Source organism: Ovis canadensis, chromosome 2, assembly GCF_042477335.2.
Source record: "Ovis canadensis isolate MfBH-ARS-UI-01 breed Bighorn chromosome 2, ARS-UI_OviCan_v2, whole genome shotgun sequence".
NCBI classification, from domain to species: domain Eukaryota; kingdom Metazoa; phylum Chordata; class Mammalia; order Artiodactyla; family Bovidae; genus Ovis; species Ovis canadensis.
In genome coordinates this window covers 232,092,169-232,112,678 of record NC_091246.1, presented here as the reverse complement: position 1 = coordinate 232,112,678, position 20,510 = coordinate 232,092,169, and the positions used below count along the sequence as shown (strand labels likewise).

Below are 20,510 nucleotides of genomic sequence, written 5' to 3'. Positions count from 1 at the left end.
TGCAGTGAATTAAAAAGGACATTGATAGAAACACTAGGGAATAAGATTTTCATTAGCAAAGACAGATTCAGTTCAGAGGTCCCACAGATACTGAGTCTCTCCTGTGTTTTACCCACCAGAAAAGAATTAAGATACAGTGCCTATCAGCAGGAAACCTCACCTCCCAGTTTTAGTGAGGTAGTCAGATTTGAAGGGGAATTATTTTGCCTGAAGAATTCAGGGCAAAGTAGAAAGAGGAGGTCATGTTTGATGAGCCTTAAAGTATTATAGAAGATTCATCATGTTAAACATAGGCAAAAGATAATCTCAGTAAGGGAAATGGCATGAATAAATAAAAAGGTAGGTAGGTAGGAGCATAGTATGGTGGACCAGTATAAGTTTAAAGGGAACATAAAGGACTTCACTTGGATTTGTAGGAAATGAGAATGGTTAAGTTAGCTGGCCTAACTTTGTAGGGGATTTGACTTTTATTCTGTGGGTGCTAGGAGCTGTTGGGTTTTAATCTTCAAAAAGCCTGAAGTGGAAAAGATGAAGTAAAAGGTTTAAATAGAAGTTCCATTTTCAGTCATTCATTGCTACTTATCTTTCATTCTCGTGCCCTCTTGTCCTTTTTTAAAATTTAAAGTTGTTGGAAGAAACTAAGAACCCAGTGAATGTTAGAGTCGCTTAGAGTGGCACTGACAGAAAGGAGGAAGAGGAAGGCCCTCAGCTGGGTGTACAAACCCTTAAGGAATAGGATCGGAAAGAATGACTTGAATATAAATGGGATGATCCCCAAAGAGATTTTTAGGGATAGGGATAGGGTGAGGAGTAGGGATTAATGGAGAGTCAGAAAGATAGCAGTCAGAATATGAGGGGGGTAGGAAATTGAGTAGTTTCTACTGTAAAAGGATTGAAAGAGAAATGCTGGGGTAGAGCCGAGTTTAGAGTGTAGTTTAGTAAGTTCACCCATATTAAACACCAGCTATTCCTACTTGAATTGTGGAGTAGACTATAAGCTCTGTGAGAGCAGTGCTCATAGTCTTGATTATATTTTCTAGTGATGTTCTTTTAATATCTATTAACCTAGGGCTTGTTTCATTCATCTTTGTGTCTTCTGCTGTCCACATGCTGCTAAGTTGCTTCAGTCGTGTCCGATTCTGTGAGACCCCCATAGACGGCAGCCCACCAGGCTCCCCCGTCCCTGGGATTTGATTCTCCAGGCAAGAACACTGGAGTGGGTTACCATTTCCTTCTCCAGTGCATGAAAGTGAAAAGTCAAAGTGAAGTTGCTCAGTCGTGTCCGACTCTTAGCGACCGCATGGACTGCAGCCTACCAGGCTCCTCTGTCCATGGGATTTTCCATTCAAGAGTACTGAAGAGGGGTGCCATTGCCTTCTCTGGCTCTCCATATAGTTAGCATCAATAATTGTCTATTGAAATGAATCTCTAAGAACAAATAGAAATAGAATCAAATGGAAGCCAGCCATTATGGTTTATATCTATGAACTGCCGACATCTGTTTTGTCTTCTGTATATGAAGTAATACTTCTTCCTACCCAAGGTCATTACTGAATCTTAACTACTGTAAAGCAGTGTTTCACCATTTTAAAGTGCAGTTTAGTTTTGGGGCTGACTACCTTTGATTTCTTGAGTCTGGAGTCTGTCAGTTTGCTGGGAACTCTAGATTGTGTGATCTTGTAGAACTGTGTTTTTTCTCTTCATGATACCCAGGAGAGAGTAGTTGCTGTATTGCCATACTTTGTATATGTTTTACTATTCTGTCAGTGTCCCTGTTGTTCAGAGTTCAACTATGGCATTAATGCTGTAATGTATTGGTGCTTTTAATGTATTTAATGTAATATATTGAATGTATTTCTTAAACATTGGGGGGGAAAAACCATTGGGAATGAAGTACTTGACAAATGATAATCGTATTGTCCTTCTGTGGCACACTGCCTTGTTCTTGGTTCTCCTTTCCATCCATTGGGTAAAAAGCTACCATTTTTCAAGGTGTGACTTGATCCTTAAATCCTGGTTTTCCAAGTTGTGTTATTTTTAAAGTAAGAATGTGTTTTTTTTTTAATCCAAAATTTAGGTGTTTTTTAAAATCTTTAACATGTAGCAAATTTTCTTTATGGAACTATGAAAACCTGTTGTCCTAATAGGCATCATGTGTCCCTGCTTTGATTTCTTTAATACTGTTCATTGAATTCTGCTTTGTGTTGAGGTCATATGGATGCTAATATTAGGCTCCTCCCTTCTACCCTCCTTTGTAGAGATTGTTAAGTGAGTGCATTTTATATTCCCCATGGTGCCTAACACCCTGCTTGCTTGTTGAAACTAATCTTTAAATATTAGAATTGTCAGCTCAGGGAAAAAATTTTATGTATCCATTTAAATTAAGACCTTCATTTTGGACACTTTGTGAAATTTTTAAACTTACGTTAATAACTATGTATACTTAGTAAACTTACCGAAGAATCTTGACAGTGGTCACAAAAAACGTTTCCCTGAAATGGCTGTCTTTAGTTTTGATGATACTGGTATGAATCCTCTTATAAAGGTGGCCAACCTTTATTCTAAAAATAAGTGAAAATAATGAGAACAGTACTGTGAATCTAGAAAATATCAAAAGGGCAGTGAATTTTATTCCAGTCAGGAATCTGTCATTAGTGAATTCTTAGACAGTTTAAAGTATCTACAAAAGTTAAAATTAATTCTCCTAATCTTTAGTAGGATAAACCTACTAGACAATGTATTGAAAAGCAGAGACATTACTCTGCTGCCAGAGTCCATATCCTCAAGGCTATGGTCTTCCCAGTGGTAACATGTGGTTGTGAGAGCTGGACTGTAAAGAAGACAGAATACCAAAGAATTGATGCCTTTGAACTGTGGTGCTGGAGAGAAGACTCCTGGAAAGTGCCTTGGACAGCAAGATCAAACCAGTCACTCTTAAGGAAAATCAGCCCTGAATACTTGTTGAAAGAACCGACACTAAAACTGAAGCTCCACTATTTTGGTCATCTGATGCAAGCAGCCGGTTCACTGGAAAAGTCCCTGATGCTGGAAAAGATTGAGGGCAGGAGAAGAGGGCGTCGGAGGATGAGACAGCTGGAAGGCATCACCGATGCAATGGACATGAACTTGGGCAAACTCTGGGAGATGCTGAGGGATAGGGAGGCCTGGCATACTGCAGACTATGGGTTTGCAAAGAGTTGGACACGATTGGTCGACTAAACAACAGCAACCTTTAGTAGAAGTTTGCTTTGAAATACAAAAGTCTTAAGGTTGTTATGTATTATGAATTAGCTACATCTATTCACCAGATTTAATGGAGGTTGGCTGCATTATGAACTCCTCAAAATATGAAGTAAAGTAATTCTTTCTAGTTATGGAGAGATTTTGGTTCTTTAAAAGAAAGGAAAAAAAGCAGTAATCAAGTGGAAATTGAGAATTGAGAATCAATAGTGTATAAAATATGTGAATATATATGTATGTGTGTTTGTTGTTTCAGAAAATTTTCTGAGCATGTTGTTAAAATGCAGATTATGATTCAGTGGGTCAAGCTTACAGATGATGACTGTGATGATGAGGATATTGACCATAATTCTACTCTGTGCAGACGACACTCTCAGTAGCAAGATTCAAATAATGTTATAAATAATGTAACAAGTAATATTTTAATGGAAGCAAATGCTTATGTGGCATTTAATGTGGGCTAGGCACTGTTCTAAGTATTTTATGCATGTTGGCTCATTTTATCCACAAAATAACTCCTTGAAGTAGGTGCTATTTTATAAAAACTGATAAACAAATGAAGGTTTCCCTGGTAGTTCAGTTGGTAAAGGATCAACCTGCAATGCAGGAAACCCCAGTTCGATTCCTGGGTTGAGAAGATCCACTGGAGAAGGGATGGCCTATCCACTGCAGTATTCTTAGGCTTCCCTGGTGGCTCGGTAAAGAATCCGCCTGCAGTGCGGGAGACCTGGGTTTGATTCTTGGTTTGGAAGGATCTTCTGCAGAAGGGAACAGGTACCTATTCAAGTATTCTGGCCTGGAGAATCCCATGGACAGAGGAGCCTGGCTGGCTACAGTCCATGGGGTCACAAAGAGTCGAACATGACTGAGCGACTGACACACACTATCACTTCCACACAAATGAAGTCGCTCGGGGTCACACATCTACCTACCATTGGCTCTATGATTTGAATCAGGCAGATGGGGTTTTTAGCATCTGTATTCCTGTGCTGCCTTTATTTACCATGTAATCTTTTCAATCAAGAATCTTTGCATAAGGGGAAGAGCTGTGAAGCGTTTTTCAAAGGATGCGTCAGATTAGGAGAGAGATCTTCTACACTTCATGGCTTGGCTTCTGTTGAAATTCACTTATATATTAAGCCATGTTTATTGATAGGTTTATATCACATCACTTCATATTTTGAGATCTTCAGGAATTATTTTTTAATGACATTTTTAGGAAATCCCTGCCTGCCTGCTTAGCTGTGTCTGACTGTGACCCTTTGGACTGTAGCCTACCAGGCTCCTTTGTCTATGGAATTCTCCAGGCAAGAATACTGGAGTGGGTTTCCATTTCCTTCTCCAGGGAATATCCTTGACCCAGGGATCGAACCTGCATATCCTGTGACTCCCGCATTGCAGGTGAATTCTTCACCTATTGAGCCACCAGGGTAGCCCATTTTTTGGAAAAATAGGATTTATATAACTGGTAAAATTTGTAAAATGACAAGTTCCCAGATTATATATGCAGGGCTCTGAAAAATTTAAATGCTGTGAGAACTTCAATGGTATTTTTGATCATGGTAAATTTTGCCTATTTTTGTAAATACTTGGTTTCATCAGGTGAAACAAGCAGTATGTTTTGGAATTTAGAGCCAAGAAAAAGGTACTTAGCGAGTATCCAGTGACTCTGTCAGTCTCAGGCACACCTTGTTTTATTGTGCTTTTGCTTTACTACACCTAGCAGATAAATGCATTTTTTACAAATAGAGGGTTTATGGCAACCGTCTTCAGCGGGTTTCTGATGAACATTCCTGATAGGTGGGAAGAGGTCAAAATACCATATGGACACAAGTTTGGAAGAAGTTAACTCCTTGGATTACTTTGAAGAGCTCACAGTGTAGAATAAGTAACTTCAGATGTGCAAATAGCAGAAAAAACTAGAATTACAATTGGAACCTTAAAGTGTGTTAGTCGCTCAGTTGTGTCCAACTCTTTGTGACCCCAAAGACTGTAACCTACCAGGCTGCTTTGTCCATGGCGTTCTCCAGGCAAGAATACTGGAGTGGGTTGTCACTCCTTCTCCAGGGGAATCTTCCCGACCCAGGGGTTGAACCCACGTCTCCTGCATCGCCGGAATCACAGGCAGATTCTTTACTGTCTGAGCTACAAGGGAGGCAAGATGAAATGTACTTCTGGTACAGATACTGTCAAGGCTGTTGACATGACACAAAAGGATTTGTTACATTAACTTAGTTGATGAAGCAGGTTTGAAAGGACTGACTCCACTTCTTACTGTTCGTAAAATGCTGTGAAACAGTGTTGCATGCTACAGAGAAATCATTCTTGAAAGGAAGACTTTATTCATGTGACACACTTCATTGTCATCTTATTTGAAGAAATTGCCAAAACCATCCCAGCATTCACCAGCCACCCCTGATCAGTCAGCAGCCATCAACACCTTGGCAAGATCTTCACCAGCAACAAGATTATAACACCTTGATGACTCAGATGATGGTTAGCTTTTATTTGCTACAAAATATTTTTAAATTAAGATCAGTTCAGTTGCTGAGTCATGTCTGACTCTTTTCGACCCCATGAATCGCAGCATGCCAGGCCTCCCTGTCCATCACCAACTCCTGGAGTTCACTCAAATCATGTCCATCGAGTCAGTGATGCCATCCAGCCATCTCATCCTCTGTCATCCCCTTCTCCTCCTGCCCCCAGTCCCTCCCAGCATCAGGGTCTTTTCCAATGAGTCAACTCTTCACATGAGGTGGCCAAAGTACTGGGGTTTCAGCTTTAGCATCATTCCTTCCAAAGAACACCCAGGGCTGATCTCCTTCAGAATGGACTGGTTGGAGCTCCTTGCAGTCCAAGGGACTCTCAAGAGTCTTCTCCAACACCACAGTTTAAAAGCATCAATTCTTTGGCCCTCAGCTTTCTTCACAGTCCAACTCTCACATCCATAACATGACCACTGGAAAAACCATAGCCTTGACAAGATGGACCTTTGTTGGCAAAGTAATGTCTCTGCTTTTGAATATGCTATCTAGGTAGTAAGCATCTTTTAATGTCATGGCTGCAGTCACCATCTGCAGTGATTTTGGAGCCCAAAAATATAAAGTCTGACACTGTTTCCACTGTTTGCCCATCTATTTCCCATGAAGTGATGGGACCAGATGCCATGATCTTCGTTTTCTGAATGTTGAGCTTTAAGCCAACTTTTTCACTCTTCTCTTTCACTTTCATCAAGAGGCTTTTGAGTTCCTCTTCACTTTCTGCCATAAGGGTGGTGTCATCTGCATATCTGAGATGATTGATATTTCTCCTGGCAATCTTGATTCCAGCTTGTGCTTCCTCCAGCCCAATGTTTTTCATGATGTACTCTGCATATAAGTTAAATAAGCAGGGTGACAGTATACAGCCTTGATGTACTCCTTTTCCTATTTGGAACCAGTCTGTTGTTCCATGTCCAGTTCTAACTGTTGCTTCCTGACCTGCATGTAGGTTTCTCAAGAGGCAGGTCAGGTGGTCTGATATTCCATCTCTTTCAGAATTTTCCACAGTTTCTTGTGATCCACACAGTCAAAGGCTTTGGCATAGTCAATAAAGCAGAAATGTTTTTCTGGAACTCTCTTGCTTTTTCGTTGATCCAGCAGATGTTGGCAATTTGATCTCTGGTTCCTCTGCCTTTTCTAAAACCAGCTTGAACATCTGGAAGTACACAGTTCACATATTGCTGAAGCCTGGCTTGGAGAATTTTGAGCATTACTTTACTAGCATGTGAGATGAGTGCAATTGTGCAGTAGTCCGAGCATTCTTTGGCATTGCCTTTCTTAGGGATTGAAATGAAAACTGACCTTTTCCAGTCCTATGGCCACTGCTGAGTTTTCCACATTTGCTGGCATATTGAGTACAGCACTTTTACAGCATCATCTTTCAGGATTTGAAATAGCTCAACGGGAATTCCATCACCTCTGCTTTCTAAGGCCCACTTGACTTCACATTCCAGGATGTCTGGCTCTAGGTGAGTGATGATACCATCGTGATTATCCGGGTCATGAAGATCTTTTTTGTACAGTTCTTCTGTGTATTCTTGCCACCTCTTCTTAATATCTTCTGCTTCTGTTAGGTCCAGACCATTTCTGTCCTTTATCTAGCCCATCTTTGCATGAAATATTCCCTTGGTATCTCTAATTTTCTTGAAGAGATCTCTAGTCTTTCCCATTCTGTTGTTTTCCTCTATTTCTTTGCATTGATTACTGAGAAAGGCTTTCTTCTCTCCTCTTGCTATTCTTTGGAACTCTGCATTCAGATGTTTGTATCTTTCCTTTTCTCCTTTGCTTTTCACTTCTCTTCTTTTCACAGCTATTTGTAAGGCCTCCCCAAACAGCCATTTTGCTTGGTCTTGATCCCTGTCTCCTGTACAATGTCACGAACCTCCGTCCATAGTTCAACAGGCACTCTTATCTATCAGATCTAGTCCCTTAAATCTGTTTTTCACTTGCACTGTATAATCATAAGAAATTTGATTTAGGTCGTACCTGAATGGTCTAGTGATTTTCCCTACTTTCTTCAATTTAAGTCTGAATTTGGCAGTAAGGAGCTCATGATCTGAGTCACAGTCAGCTCCCGGTCTTGTTTTTGCTGACTGTATAGAGCTTCTCCATCTGTGGCTGCAAAGAATATAATCAGTCTGATTTCGGTGTTGACCATCTGGCGATGTCCATGTGTAATCTTCTCTTGTGTTGTTGGAAGAGGGTGTTTACTATGACCAGTGCGTTTTCTTGGCAAAACTATATTAGCCTTTGCCCTGCTTCATTCCTCATTCCAAGGCCAAATTTGCCTGTAACTCCAGGTGTTTCTTGGCTTCCTACTTTTGCATTCCAGTCCCCTATAATGAAAAGAACATCTTTTCCTGGTGTTAGTTCTAGAAAGTCTTGTAGGTCTTCATAGAACCGTTCAGCTTCAACTTCTTCAACATTACTGGTTGGGGCATAGACTTAGATAACTGTGGTATTGAATGGTTTGCCTTGGAAACGAACAGAGATCATTCTGTCGTTTTTGAGATTGCATCCAGGTATTGCATTTCAGACTCTCTTTGTTGACCGTGATGGCTACTCCATTTCTTCTAAGGGATTCCTGCCCGCAGTAGTAGATATAAGGGTCGTCTGAGTTAAATTCACCCATTCCAGTCCATTTTAGTTTGCTGATTCCTAGAATGTTGGCATTCACTCTTGCCATCTTCTTTTGACTACTTCCAATTTGCCTTGATTCATGGATGTAACATTCCAGGTTCCTATGCAATATTGCTCTTTATAGCATCGGACCTTGCTTCTATCACTGGTCACATATACAGCTGGGTATTGTTTTTACTTTGGCTTCATCCCTTCATTCTTTCTGGAGTTATTTCTCCACTGATCTCCAGTAGCATATTGGGCACCTACTGACCTGGGGAGTTCCTCTTTCAGTATCCTATCATTTGCCTTTTCATACTGTTCATGGGGTTCTCAAGGCAAGAATACTGAAGTAGTTTGCCATTCCCTTCTCCAGTGGACCACATTCTGTCAGACCTCTCCGCCATGACCTGCCCATCTTGGGTTGCCCCACGGGCATAGCTTGGTTTCATTGAGTTAGACAAGGCTGTGGTGTGTGTGATCAGATTGACTGGTTTTCCGAGAGTATGGTTTCAGTGTGTCTGCCCTTTGATACCCTCTTGCAACACCTACTGTCTTACTTGGGTTTCTCGTACCTTGGATGTGGGCTATCTCTTCACGCCTGCTCTATGCACTGTTTATTTAGACGTAATACTATTGCCCACTTAATAGCCTACTGTGTAATGTAAACGTAAATTTTATATGCACTAGGAAACGAAAAAATTCATGAGTCTCGCTTTAACAAAAAAAATCTTTGTGACTTGATTTGTTGCAGTGCTTGGTTTGTTGCAATGGTTTGGAATCAGAACCATGGTATCTTCAAGGTATGCCTGTATTTTTAAAACAGTGGAAAACCCTACTTTTAAAATCACACAAAACCGGTATAAATCATATTAATTAGGGCAAAGAGCCCACCCTGAAATGGTTCTAAGGCATTGCATGAATGCCATTGATCTGACCAACCTGTCATATTCCAGGAAGAGAAACTACAGAATGTATAGGTTAAGTAACTTGTTCAAAGTCTTTGTAATTGCCCTCGGTAACTGTCTGCAAATACAAATTTGATTGTTTAGCTCCTGAGTGAACACTGAAATGCTACAGATTTCTAAGAAGTCACACCTCTTAACATGATAGTGTTTCCATGGTACCCTTAAATGTTTTCTCTCTTTTTTTAATTTAGCACATGCACCATATTATTCATGTACCTTTTGATGTTTTTAATACATGGTATATATTTCCATGGAAAATAATGCCAAATACAAATGTCTGTATTTTTCAGAGGTTTATCTCTATTGGAATTAAGTTTTGTTCCGAGTTTGAAGATTTTTTAAAGCAGAAAGTCCTTTTCAGTAGTCCATATCATTATTAATTATATGGCTTAGTTCTTGTTTCAGTAAAGTTGAGAATTAAAATCTTAATTACTACTTTTAGTTGATAAAATTTCTTGGTGTTACCTAGATATTAGGATTGGCTTGCTGGGATTTGCTCCAGGCATTTAAACCTTAGAGGGTGAAAAAGTTTTAATTAATGATGAGGAATAAATGTGTGTGTGTGTGTGTGTGTGCGCGCGTGTGTGTGTTACAGGGTGGGATTAATAATCCTTCCAAGGGCAGCCTGCTTGTCAGTCTTTTCAGCTCCCACTCATGCTCCTACCTGCTGCCCTCTCCTGTCATTACCCTTTCCACTTTCATACCTTCGCCAGTAATCTGATTTGAGAATGTATTTCTTACAACTTGGATGTCAGTTTATCATTGAACACAGTGAACTTACATTATTATGGCATTGAAAAATAAAGGCTTTGTTTTGATTTACTAATCCACTTCAATCTTCACTGAGGGTGTAATGAAAAGGACAGGGAAAGCTCTGTTCACAGAAATGGAGGATGTAGTATGTCCATTTGAATTATTGAAGAAGCCTCTGTAAAGTTTGGTGTACTCAAAGTAATGATTCTTCATTGTTTGGCATTCAGGTTGCTTTTATGAATAATGATTGTGGCATCATCAGTTCAGTTCATTTGCTCAGTCGTGTCTGATTCTTTGTGACCCCATGAACCGCAGCACACCAGGCCTCCCTGTCCATCACCAACTCCTGGAGTTCACTCAAATCACGTCAATCGAGTTGGTGATGCCATCCAGCCATCTCATCCTCTGTCATCCCCTCTCCTCCTGCCCCCAGTCCCTCCCAGCATCAGGGTCTTTTCCAATGAGTCAACTCTTCACATGAGGTGGCCAAAGTACTGGAGTTTCAGCTTTAGCATCATTCCTTCCAAAGAACATCCAGGACTGATCTCCTTCAGAATGGACTGGTTGGATCTCCTTGCAGTCCAAGGGACTCTCAAGAGTCTTCTCCAACACCACAGTTCAAAAGCATCAATTCTTTGGCCCTCAGCTTTCTTCACAGTCCAACTCTCACATCCATAACATGACCACTGGAAAAACCATAGCCTTGACTAGACGGACGTTTGTTGGCAAAGTAATGTCTCTGCTTTTGAATATGCTGTCTAGATTGATCATAACTTCTCTTCCAAGGAGTAAGCATCTTTTAATTTCATGGCTGCAGTCACCATCTGCAGTGATTTTGGAGCCCAAAAATATAAAGTCTGACACTGTTTCCACTGTTTGCCCATCTATTTCCCATGAAGTGATGGGACCAGATGCCATGATCTTCGTTTTCTGAATGTTGAGCTTTAAGCCAACTCTTTCACTCTTCTCTTTCACTTTCATCAAGAGGCTTTTGAGTTCCTCTTCACTTTCTGCCATAAGGGTGGTGTCATCTGCATATCTGAGGTGATTGATATTTCTCCCGGCAATCTTGATTCCAGCTCGTGCTTCCTCCAGCCCAGTGTTTCTCATGATGTACTCTGCATATAAGTTAAATAAGCAGGGTGACAGTATACAGCCTTGATGTACTCCTTTTCCTATTTGGAACCAGTCTGTTGTTCTATGTCCAGTTCTAAGTGTTGTTTCCTGACCTGCATGTAAGTTTCTCAAGAGGCAGATCAGGTGGTCTGGTATTCCATCTCTTTCAGAATTTTCCACAGTTTCTTGTGATCCACACAGTCAAAGGCTTTGGCATAGTCACTAAAGCAGAAATAGATGTTTTTCTGGAACTCTCTTGCTTTTTTGATGATCCGGCGGGTGTTGGCAATTTGATCCTCTGATTCCTCTGCCTTTTCTAAAACTGGCTTGAACATTAGGAAGTTCACGGTTCACATATTGCTGAAGCCTGGCTTGGAGAATTTTGAGCATTACTTTGCTAGCATGTGAGATGAGTGCAATTGTGTGGTAGTTTGAGCATTCTGTGGCATCATAGCTTATGTTAATAATACAATAATGAAACAGGACGCAATTTGAGAACATAAATATTGCAAGTTTTAAGAAATAAATACAATAAAATTATCCTTTTAATTTCATGTACGATTCTGTGAATTTTAACCCATGTATAGGTTTGTATAATTGCTGTCACAGTCAGTATGGAATATCCTTCAGCCCCCCAACATTTCTGGTTTTCCTTTGTAGTCACATCCTTCTTCCACCCTTAATACTTGGCAACCACGGATCTGTCAGTGTAGTTTTGTTTTGTCAATAATGTTGTATAAATGGAATCATACAGTTTGTAGCCTTTGAGACTAACTTCTGTCATTCACATAATTATTTTGCAATTGAGCCAGTCTGTTGTGTATATCAATAGTTTGTTCCTTGTTATCAGTGTATCAGTTTGCTTATCCATTTACCTATTTATTTATTGCAAGACATTTGGGTTGTATAGTTTCTTCTGGTTGTGAATAGAGTTGCTGTGAACACTTTTCTGCAAGTTTTTGTGTGGATACAGGTTTTCCTTTCTCTAGGATAAATTCCTAGGTGTGGGATTGCTGGGTCATATGGTAATTGTATATTTAACTTCATAAGTTACTGCTAGACTGTTTGCTGGTGGGATTGTGCCATTTTGTATTGCTGCTAGCAATGTATGAAAGTTTTAGCTGTTCAGAATCTTTTCCAGCACTTGGTACTGTCAGTATTGTAGCCATTCTGATGTATGTGGATAGTGGTATCTCATCATGCTTTTAATTTGCCTTTCCTTCCTACCTCATGTTGGTGAACATCTTTTCATGTGCCACATTGCCTTTTTATATCTTACTTGGTTGAGTGTCTGTTCAAGTCTTTTTCCCATTTAAAAATTCTGTTTGCTTGCTTTATTGAGTTGTAAGAGTTTGGGGTTTTTTTTTTTTTTTATTCTTGGTACAAGTCATTTGGTACTTTCTCCCTGTCAATAGTTTGTCTTTTTATTCTTTTAAGAATACTTGCAGAACAAAAAATTTCAGTTTTGATGGAGCTCATTTTATCATTTTTTTTTTCTTTTATACCTCATGCTTTTGGTGTTAGGTTGAAAACTTTAAATCTCAGATGACATTTTTTTTCTTACATTTCATTCTGCTATACCCTTTTTCTTTGAATTAATTGTGGTGTTTTGGAAGTGAAATGATACAGCAAGAAATTTGTCTCTTAAAGTAAAGGTTGATGTTGAATGTTAACAATGGCCTAAGAAAATCAGAACTTAGAACCACATATAGTATGATTATTATTATTATTATTACTATAAACATTCATATTGAGGAACTTTTGCAAAGGGAAGGAACAAAAATGGCTGGTTTAGCTCTTAAAGTTAAAGGGCCCCTAATCCTGGCTGTTATATCAGAATCACCTGGGTAGCTCTTTAAAAACAAGAATACCCAAGATTCTCTTTCTCTTAGATCCTGTGTGGGCCCCCGACTTTGTGTATGTGTGTTAGTCACTCGGTTGTGTTCAACTGTGCAGTCTCATGAAACTGTGGCCAGCCAGGCTCTTCTGTGCATGGAGTTCTCCAGACAAGAATGTTGGAGTGGGTTGCTGTTTCCTTCTTAAGGGGATATTTCTGACCCAGTTCTCCTGCATTGCAGGTAGATTCTTCACCATCTGAGCTACCAGAGAAGCTTTTTAAGATAGACTGTCTTTTTTAAAGCAGTTTTTGATTCACAGCAAAATTGAGCAAAAGGTATAGAGATTTCCTATATGCCCACTGACACATGTACCCTGCCAGAGTGGTGCAGTTGTTACAGTATTGAACTTGGAACACTGGCTTATCATTATCACCCACAGTCCATCATTTACATGATGTTTATTCTTGGGGGTGTTTATTCTATGCGTCTTGGCAACTGTTTAGTGAAATACCATTACAATAGCATACAGAATGTTTTCACTGCCCTAAAAATCTTCTGTATTCTGCATATTCATTTTTCCTTTCACTCTAAGCCCTGGCAACCACTGATCTTTTCTACAGTCTCTTAAAGTTACGCCTTTTCCAGAATGTCATGTGATTGGAATCATATTGTACGTAACCTTTTCAGATTGACTTCTTTCATGTTGTAGTATGTATTTAAGGTTCTTCTGCATCTTTTTTTTTTTTTTTTTTTCATGGGCTTGATTGCACATTTCTTTCCAGTGCTGAGTGATATTCCATTGTCTGGATGTACCACAGTTTATTTATTCACCTACTGAACGGCATCTTCCTTGCTTCCGGGTTTTGGCAGTGACAGGTAAAGTTTCTATAAACATTAGTGTGGGGGATTTTATGTCGACATATGTTGTCAACTCCTTCGATATTTACTCTGGGAAGCATAATTTTCTGGATCACATAGTAAGAGTATGTCTAGTTTTGTAAGAAACTGCCACTGTCTTCCCAAGTGGCTGTATCATTTTGTATCCCTCCCAGCAGTGATTGAGTGTTCATTCCTATTGCTCTGCATCCTCACCAAATTTGGTGTTGTCCTTGTTTGGATTTTGGCCATTCTAATAGATGTGTGGTGGCATCCCGTTATTTTAATTCAGACATTGAACATCTTCTTATGTGCCTGTTTGCTATCTGAGTATCTTTTTGGTGAGGTGTCCAGGTCTTGCCAGTTTTAAAAGTTGAACTGTTTATTTTCTTACTGCCGAGTTTTAGAAATTCTTTGTGTATTTTGATTAACAGTCCTTTATCAAGTGTATTGCTTACTCCTTGGAAGGAAAGTTAGGACCAACCTAGACAGCATATTAAAAAGCAGAGACATTACTTTGCCAACAAAGGTCCGTCTAGTCAAGGCTATGGTTTTTCCAGTGGTCGTGTATGGATGTGAAAGTTGGACTATAAAGAAAGCTGAGCGCAGAAGAATTGATGTTTTTGAACTGTGGTGCTGGAGAAGACTTTTGAGAGTGCCTTGAACTGCAAGGAGATCCAACCAGTCCATCCTAAAGGAGATCAGTCCTGGGTGTTCTTTGGAAGGACTGATGCTGAAGCTGAAACTCCAATATTTTGGCCACCTGATGCGAATAACTGACTCATTGAAACAGACCCTGATGCTGGGAAAGATTGAAGGAGGGAGAAGGGGATGACAGAGGATGAGATGGTTAGATGGCATCACCGACTCAATGGACATGGGTTTGGGTGGACTCCAGGAGTTGGTGATGGACAAGGAGGCCTAGCGTGCTGCAGTTCATGGGTCTCAAAGAGTTGGACTTGACTGAGCAACTGAATTGAATTGAATCAGGTGTATGTATCTTTTCTAAATATTTTCTTCCAGTCTGTCTGGTCTTCTCATTCTCTTGACTGAAATCTCTTAGTCTCTGTAGGATTCTGTCTCTTTGCCAGGTTTATGATCTATTGTTTTAAATTACTGTGTCTTGCTTTATCCTTTGCAAGGCTAGATACTTTGCATAGTCATCAGTTTTCAGCTACTGCTTTAGCCTCTTGTCACAGCTGGTACATCATCCTGCTCTCAGCTTCCATGATCTTGTTAAACTTGTTCTTCATTGTCTCATTCTTCACATTCCAGCTCTTCATCTGCATAATGTTCATATAGATTTTTAAAATAATGGATCTGGTCACAATATGATTGGCAGGACCCTTTGGTTCTGATACCACCTTTATCTCAGGCTTTGCTAGTGCAGAAACTAATTATGGTTTTGGTAGGGTGTGAGATTAATAATGTTACATATCCCCCACTTTCTGTTTCAAACTTTCTGTATTGTTATGTTAATAATTTGTAAGATAAAGGTTAAATGTTTTGTCATTTTATGCGTGTTTTGCTTTATATGCCAGCTTAGTCTTGAAAAAGCCTGTTTTGATCTTCATAAACATTAAATTTTCATCTCATTCCTACCATTTTATTGTATGTTTGGACAAATAATCTTTCACTTTTCATATATGAGTACAAAGATACTTTCTGAAACAGTTTTAAAGGAACAATTTCTTGCTCAGAGTGATCTGAATAAGAGATGATTGCAGCAAGTGTATTTAAGAGCATTTATCTTTCATCTTTTAGTCATATCTGTGTGTGATCATTCAAAAATAAATACAACAAAATTAACTCTTAATAGCAACTTTCTTTCTGCTGAGTAGAATTCACTATTACTGATCTGTCAGGATAATTTTTTGAAGTATAATGCAAATAAAGCAGTGTTATCATTTATAACACACTGTGTTAGTTGGTTGTATTTTAATTTTGTTGAAAGGCAGTATCTTATACTTGCTGATATATTTTTAGAGTATAATTAGTGGTTACAGAAAATATGCCTTATTTTATAACTTTTAAATTTAATAGGTAAACTTTTCATTTATTCAGCAAATATACCAAGCACATTTTTGCATTCTTAAATCAGAATGACTTTATAATCAGAGTTAACATATCACTTGCTTTTATAACAAAGGGAATATTTTCACTTAAATCCTTTCAAATGATTAATTTCTAGATTTTCTGGTGTTTAGAATGTATAATACAGTTTCTCTAGTATTATCATGATCTAATGTATAATACAGTTTTTCTAGTATTATCATGATCTTAATTTAATTGCTGCTCAGAGTTTAGAGGGTCAGTGAAAGAATATGAAGCTTGATGAAGAATTTTGTAAATAGGCACATTTTCAGCTTGCTGGGGTTTTTTGTTTGTTTAGCATATGGGAGCTTGCATATGATGTGTGGTTGACTTAATTACTTGAAATATGATGTTTTACCACTTTGCATGAAAGTGTTTAACATAGTACTGTCAATTGACATGGATGTTTATCACTTTTAATATTGTCAACATATTTATGGAGTAATCTCTTGGTGATATATTTAAAGTCAAGTAGCTGAGTCTTGTGAAAAAGAGTATATAATAAAAGTTTGAATTATGTGGTATAGACTAGTGGTTTTCATACTGGATGTTTGGTAGAATAGATTAATTGTCCCACCAGTAAAATCTCCCACTATTTTTCCTCTACATGTAAGAAAAAATAAATTACAGTTTTCTTAGCTTCTGCTTTCTCTCCCATGTGTTGAGAATAGTGTGTGTGTGTGTGTGTGTGTGTGTGTGTGTTTTAATCTTTGGCACTTAAAATCACTTTATTCTAGTTCTAATACATGTGTTTATTTACACGTGTTTATAATTTGGGTTTTAGGTGTCAGAAAGCACTGTGACTTCAGATTCTTCCCAGCCTGAAAAAGTTAAACCACTGCTGTAGATTATCTATGGTAAAGAATGTTTAGAGATTAAAAAAAAATATGTCTCTTTAGGCTGGAGTTACTGAGAGTTGAGGTGGACCATGGAAGATTGGTTGGATTTGAAAAACTGGCGTTAATCGTCCCAGAGTGTCATAGGAGCTTAGAGGACAGATGCAGTACTTCATGACAAAGCTAAAACCAGAGTCTAGATTCTGTTTCCTAGTCAAAGAATTTTTCCATTGGACTGATAACATAGCAGAAAGAAGTAATGGTCAATAACCTGTTACTGGAGAAGGTGTGAATATACTTGTGGATTGTGGGAAAAAATTCCTCAAGTCTTACCAGAATTGCCTTTAAAGGGTATTTCAGACTGGAAGGAACTTTATGCAAAGGCAGATATGGTGAAAGAACTTACCTTGTTGGAGGTGAATCATGGTATTGGAGGGTGGCGATGAAAAAAAGGGTCTTTTATATGCCAGGCACTGTTCTAGATGTGGGAGGTACACATGAAGAAGAGAAAATCCTTGCTGCAACAGAGCAATAGTAAACAGATAAATATGTAATATACTGGTAATTAGTGACGAATACTATGAGGAAAAATAAAGCATAGGGTGAAGAAGTAGAGGTATTGTCACTAAAATAGGATAGTCAGGAAAGACCTTTTTGTGGAGGTTAAACTTGAGTAGAAGAAAAGGAGGGGAGTGAGCTGTGTGAACTAAGCGGAGATGGCAGAGCACGTTTGCAGTACGCAGCTTCATGGTAGTTGGAGTGCATTAAGTTAGTATACTTTATGCTCATTGTATGTTTGCTGAGTGTTAGGCACTGTCTTATGTGTATTTCAAGTGGTAATTCAGTCCTTAAAACAGTCCTGTAAAATGGATACTGTTTCGGATATGAGGAACCTGAAGCATGGTGATGAAATAATTTACCCAAGGTTGCACTCCTAATCAGGGAACTGGTATTCAAGCCCAGGTAGTTTGACTCCAAAGTCAGTGTTTTTGACCATTTTTCAAAGATGGGGGAGGGGTAGTGTAGTAGAAAGTTTAACTGGAGTGCTAGAGCCTGGGACCAGTTCTGTGGCACCTTTGTAGTTCTTTTGTAAGTCTTTAGGATTTTATGCTGACAAGTTACATCATTGGAGGGTTGAGAAATGCCCAGGAGGTTGCTTTATGATTCTGGAGGTCAAGAGACTGGTCTGGACTGTACAAAACGTGTTTTGTTAGTTATCTGTATATAGGTTATATTATAGCTTACTTCTGCTGGTCTGTAACATGTTTCTTGATTTAAAATTGAAGATTTCACTTCATTATTTTGTTGAACAGATAATGTGCATGTATACATATGAGTGTGCATTGGGTGTATAAACAAACTGTAATGAACCCTTCTGTTAATAGGTGCGAGAAGATGTACTAAATTCATTGAATAACAACTTTCTTCAAACGCTAAATCAAGCTTGGAATGATCATCAGACAGCTATGGTGATGATTAGAGACATACTAATGTATATGGTAAGTAGAGCTTTGTTGTTTTTCCTTTAAGCATTTCAAAACACAGTATCATTTTTTCTGTCACATTTAGTTAGATTGTGCAACTCAGTGTGGAAAACTTTTTTTTTTTAATACCGTTTATATCATAAGGGCCAACTTTAGCTTATATGAATAAAATCTTAGTTGTTCGTATACTTAAGGATTAGAAAGGAAAAGATGTAATCTAGCACTTAAGCTTCAATATGGGAAATACTGAAAAGCCCATCCCTGAGTAAGGGGAGTTGAGTGGCAACATGAGAGATGAAAGCTAAATATTCTCTTGCAGATTTTTAACCCTAATGTCTTTATGTTTTCGGTTACAGGAGATACCATATTAATGCAACTTTTTTTGTAATAACTGTACTCTTAATAGCTGCCATCTGTCTCTCCCAATAGTATATGTGTATGCTCAGTCGTGTCTGACCCTTTGTGACCCCATGGACTGTAGCCCCCTAGGCTCCTCTGTCCATGGAATTGCCCAGGCAAGAATACTAGTGAGTTGCCATTTCCTCCTCTAGGGATGTGTGTTCATATGTGTACATGTACACACACACACACACATATATGTATATATATTCTTCAGATATGTATTCCCTTTTTCATGTGTAACTTTTTTGTTTTTAATCATTCAAAAAAAGACCTTGTTGATCAAAACAGTTAGGAAAACATTGACTTGAGCTAGATTGTTTAATAGCTTTCAAGGAGATTAAAAACTATCAGGTTTCTTAAAAAAATACAATTATTAAAGATTCGTCAAGCTTCATTATTGGGTCTGCAGAGTCATCAAGCCCAATAACTTGTTTCTTCAGTGTTTATGGTTGGGAATTGAACTTATGTCTGGGAATAGGACTTAATGATTTTCTTCCAAGATTTTACTCTCTGCTTTGGAATTTTTATTTTCAGCTTCTTTAGTTTTTGATTATTAGTTGTAATGGTGAGAGTGAATCCTAGTTTCTTTAGTTGGTAGAATGAGGCAGTCTTTGAAAAGAATTTCCAGTGAGATCAAAGAACTATAAAGTTTTCTGTTCTGCTGAGTGAATTCAATCAGGCCTATTAACCCAGGATTTGTGATGCTGGGAAAGATTGAATGTGGGAAGGGAAGGGGGTGGCCGAGGATGAGGTGGTTGGATGGCATCACTGATGCTATGGACATGAGTTTGAGTAAGCTCTGGGGGTTGGTGATGGACAGGGAGGCCTGGAGTGCTACAGTCCGTGGGATCACAAAGAGTGGGACATGACTGAGTGACTGAACTGAACTGATTGGCAAGAGCATCAAAGAAGGGGTACATCATTTTTCAGGGTTTTGGGAAAAGGTTTAGTAGATTATTTAGCCTTTCTGAGCCTCATTTTCCTCTTCACAACAGTTATCTTAATGTGGACATTTTGAGGTAAACGAGGTAGCCTGTGAAAACATATCATAATGTTTAGGATTTAAATGTGAAATGACTTCGCTTACTGCTGTCTTCTTTAAGTTCCAGGTTTGTTGAGTCTTTGAGTTTCAACACAGACACTGAGATAGAAAATCACTTGTGATTTTATAGTCCATTGCTCTGTTGATAAAAGGAGTATTTTGAAATAATATATACTTTCTTTATACCCTGTGATTTCTTAGAATTTCTATTTTATTTCAGCACACACACTGCATTTTCTGTTGGTGGGGGCACAAAAGAAATCTCAGACTTTGAATCCTAGCTGTTACGTGACTGTAGTCAGGGAACTAATTATCATAATCAAGGAACTAATTATTATTCCTTAGCTTCATTTATAAAATGAAAATAATATTGTACTCATGGGTAGAGTAGCCATGAGGCTTAAAGGAGCCCTTCATGTGAAGCACTTACATGGCCTGGACTGTAGTATTTTGTTCAGTTAGAATTAGTAGTAATATTTCCCTTCATCTTTTCATCAAATCCATGTGGTAGTGTAACAGCCCTGGATAAACCCAGCCACTTGCCTTCCTTGGGCTTCTGCTGGTAGAAACCCCATTTGGGAAACCTTGTACTATGTGTCCATTTTCATGAACTTCCTCTACCAACCTTCCACACTGCCCAGAAGTCTCTAGTCAGCTCATTCTACCACTTTGAAACAATTATTTCTCTTCAAGCCTCCTGCT

General features: G+C 38.7%; 1 protein-coding gene across 3 annotated transcripts in view; it reads left to right on the top strand.

The window, feature by feature from the left end:
- CUL3 (cullin 3) overlaps positions 1-20,510 on the top strand; it is a 105,340-nt gene that overhangs the window by 37,814 nt on the left and 47,016 nt on the right. For all 3 annotated transcript variants that reach the window (XM_069574675.1, XM_069574676.1, XM_069574677.1), the window contains one exon: positions 18,266-18,379. In XM_069574675.1, the coding sequence (XP_069430776.1) occupies positions 18,266-18,379 (114 nt within the window). The remainder of the gene's footprint in view (positions 1-18,265; positions 18,380-20,510) is intronic.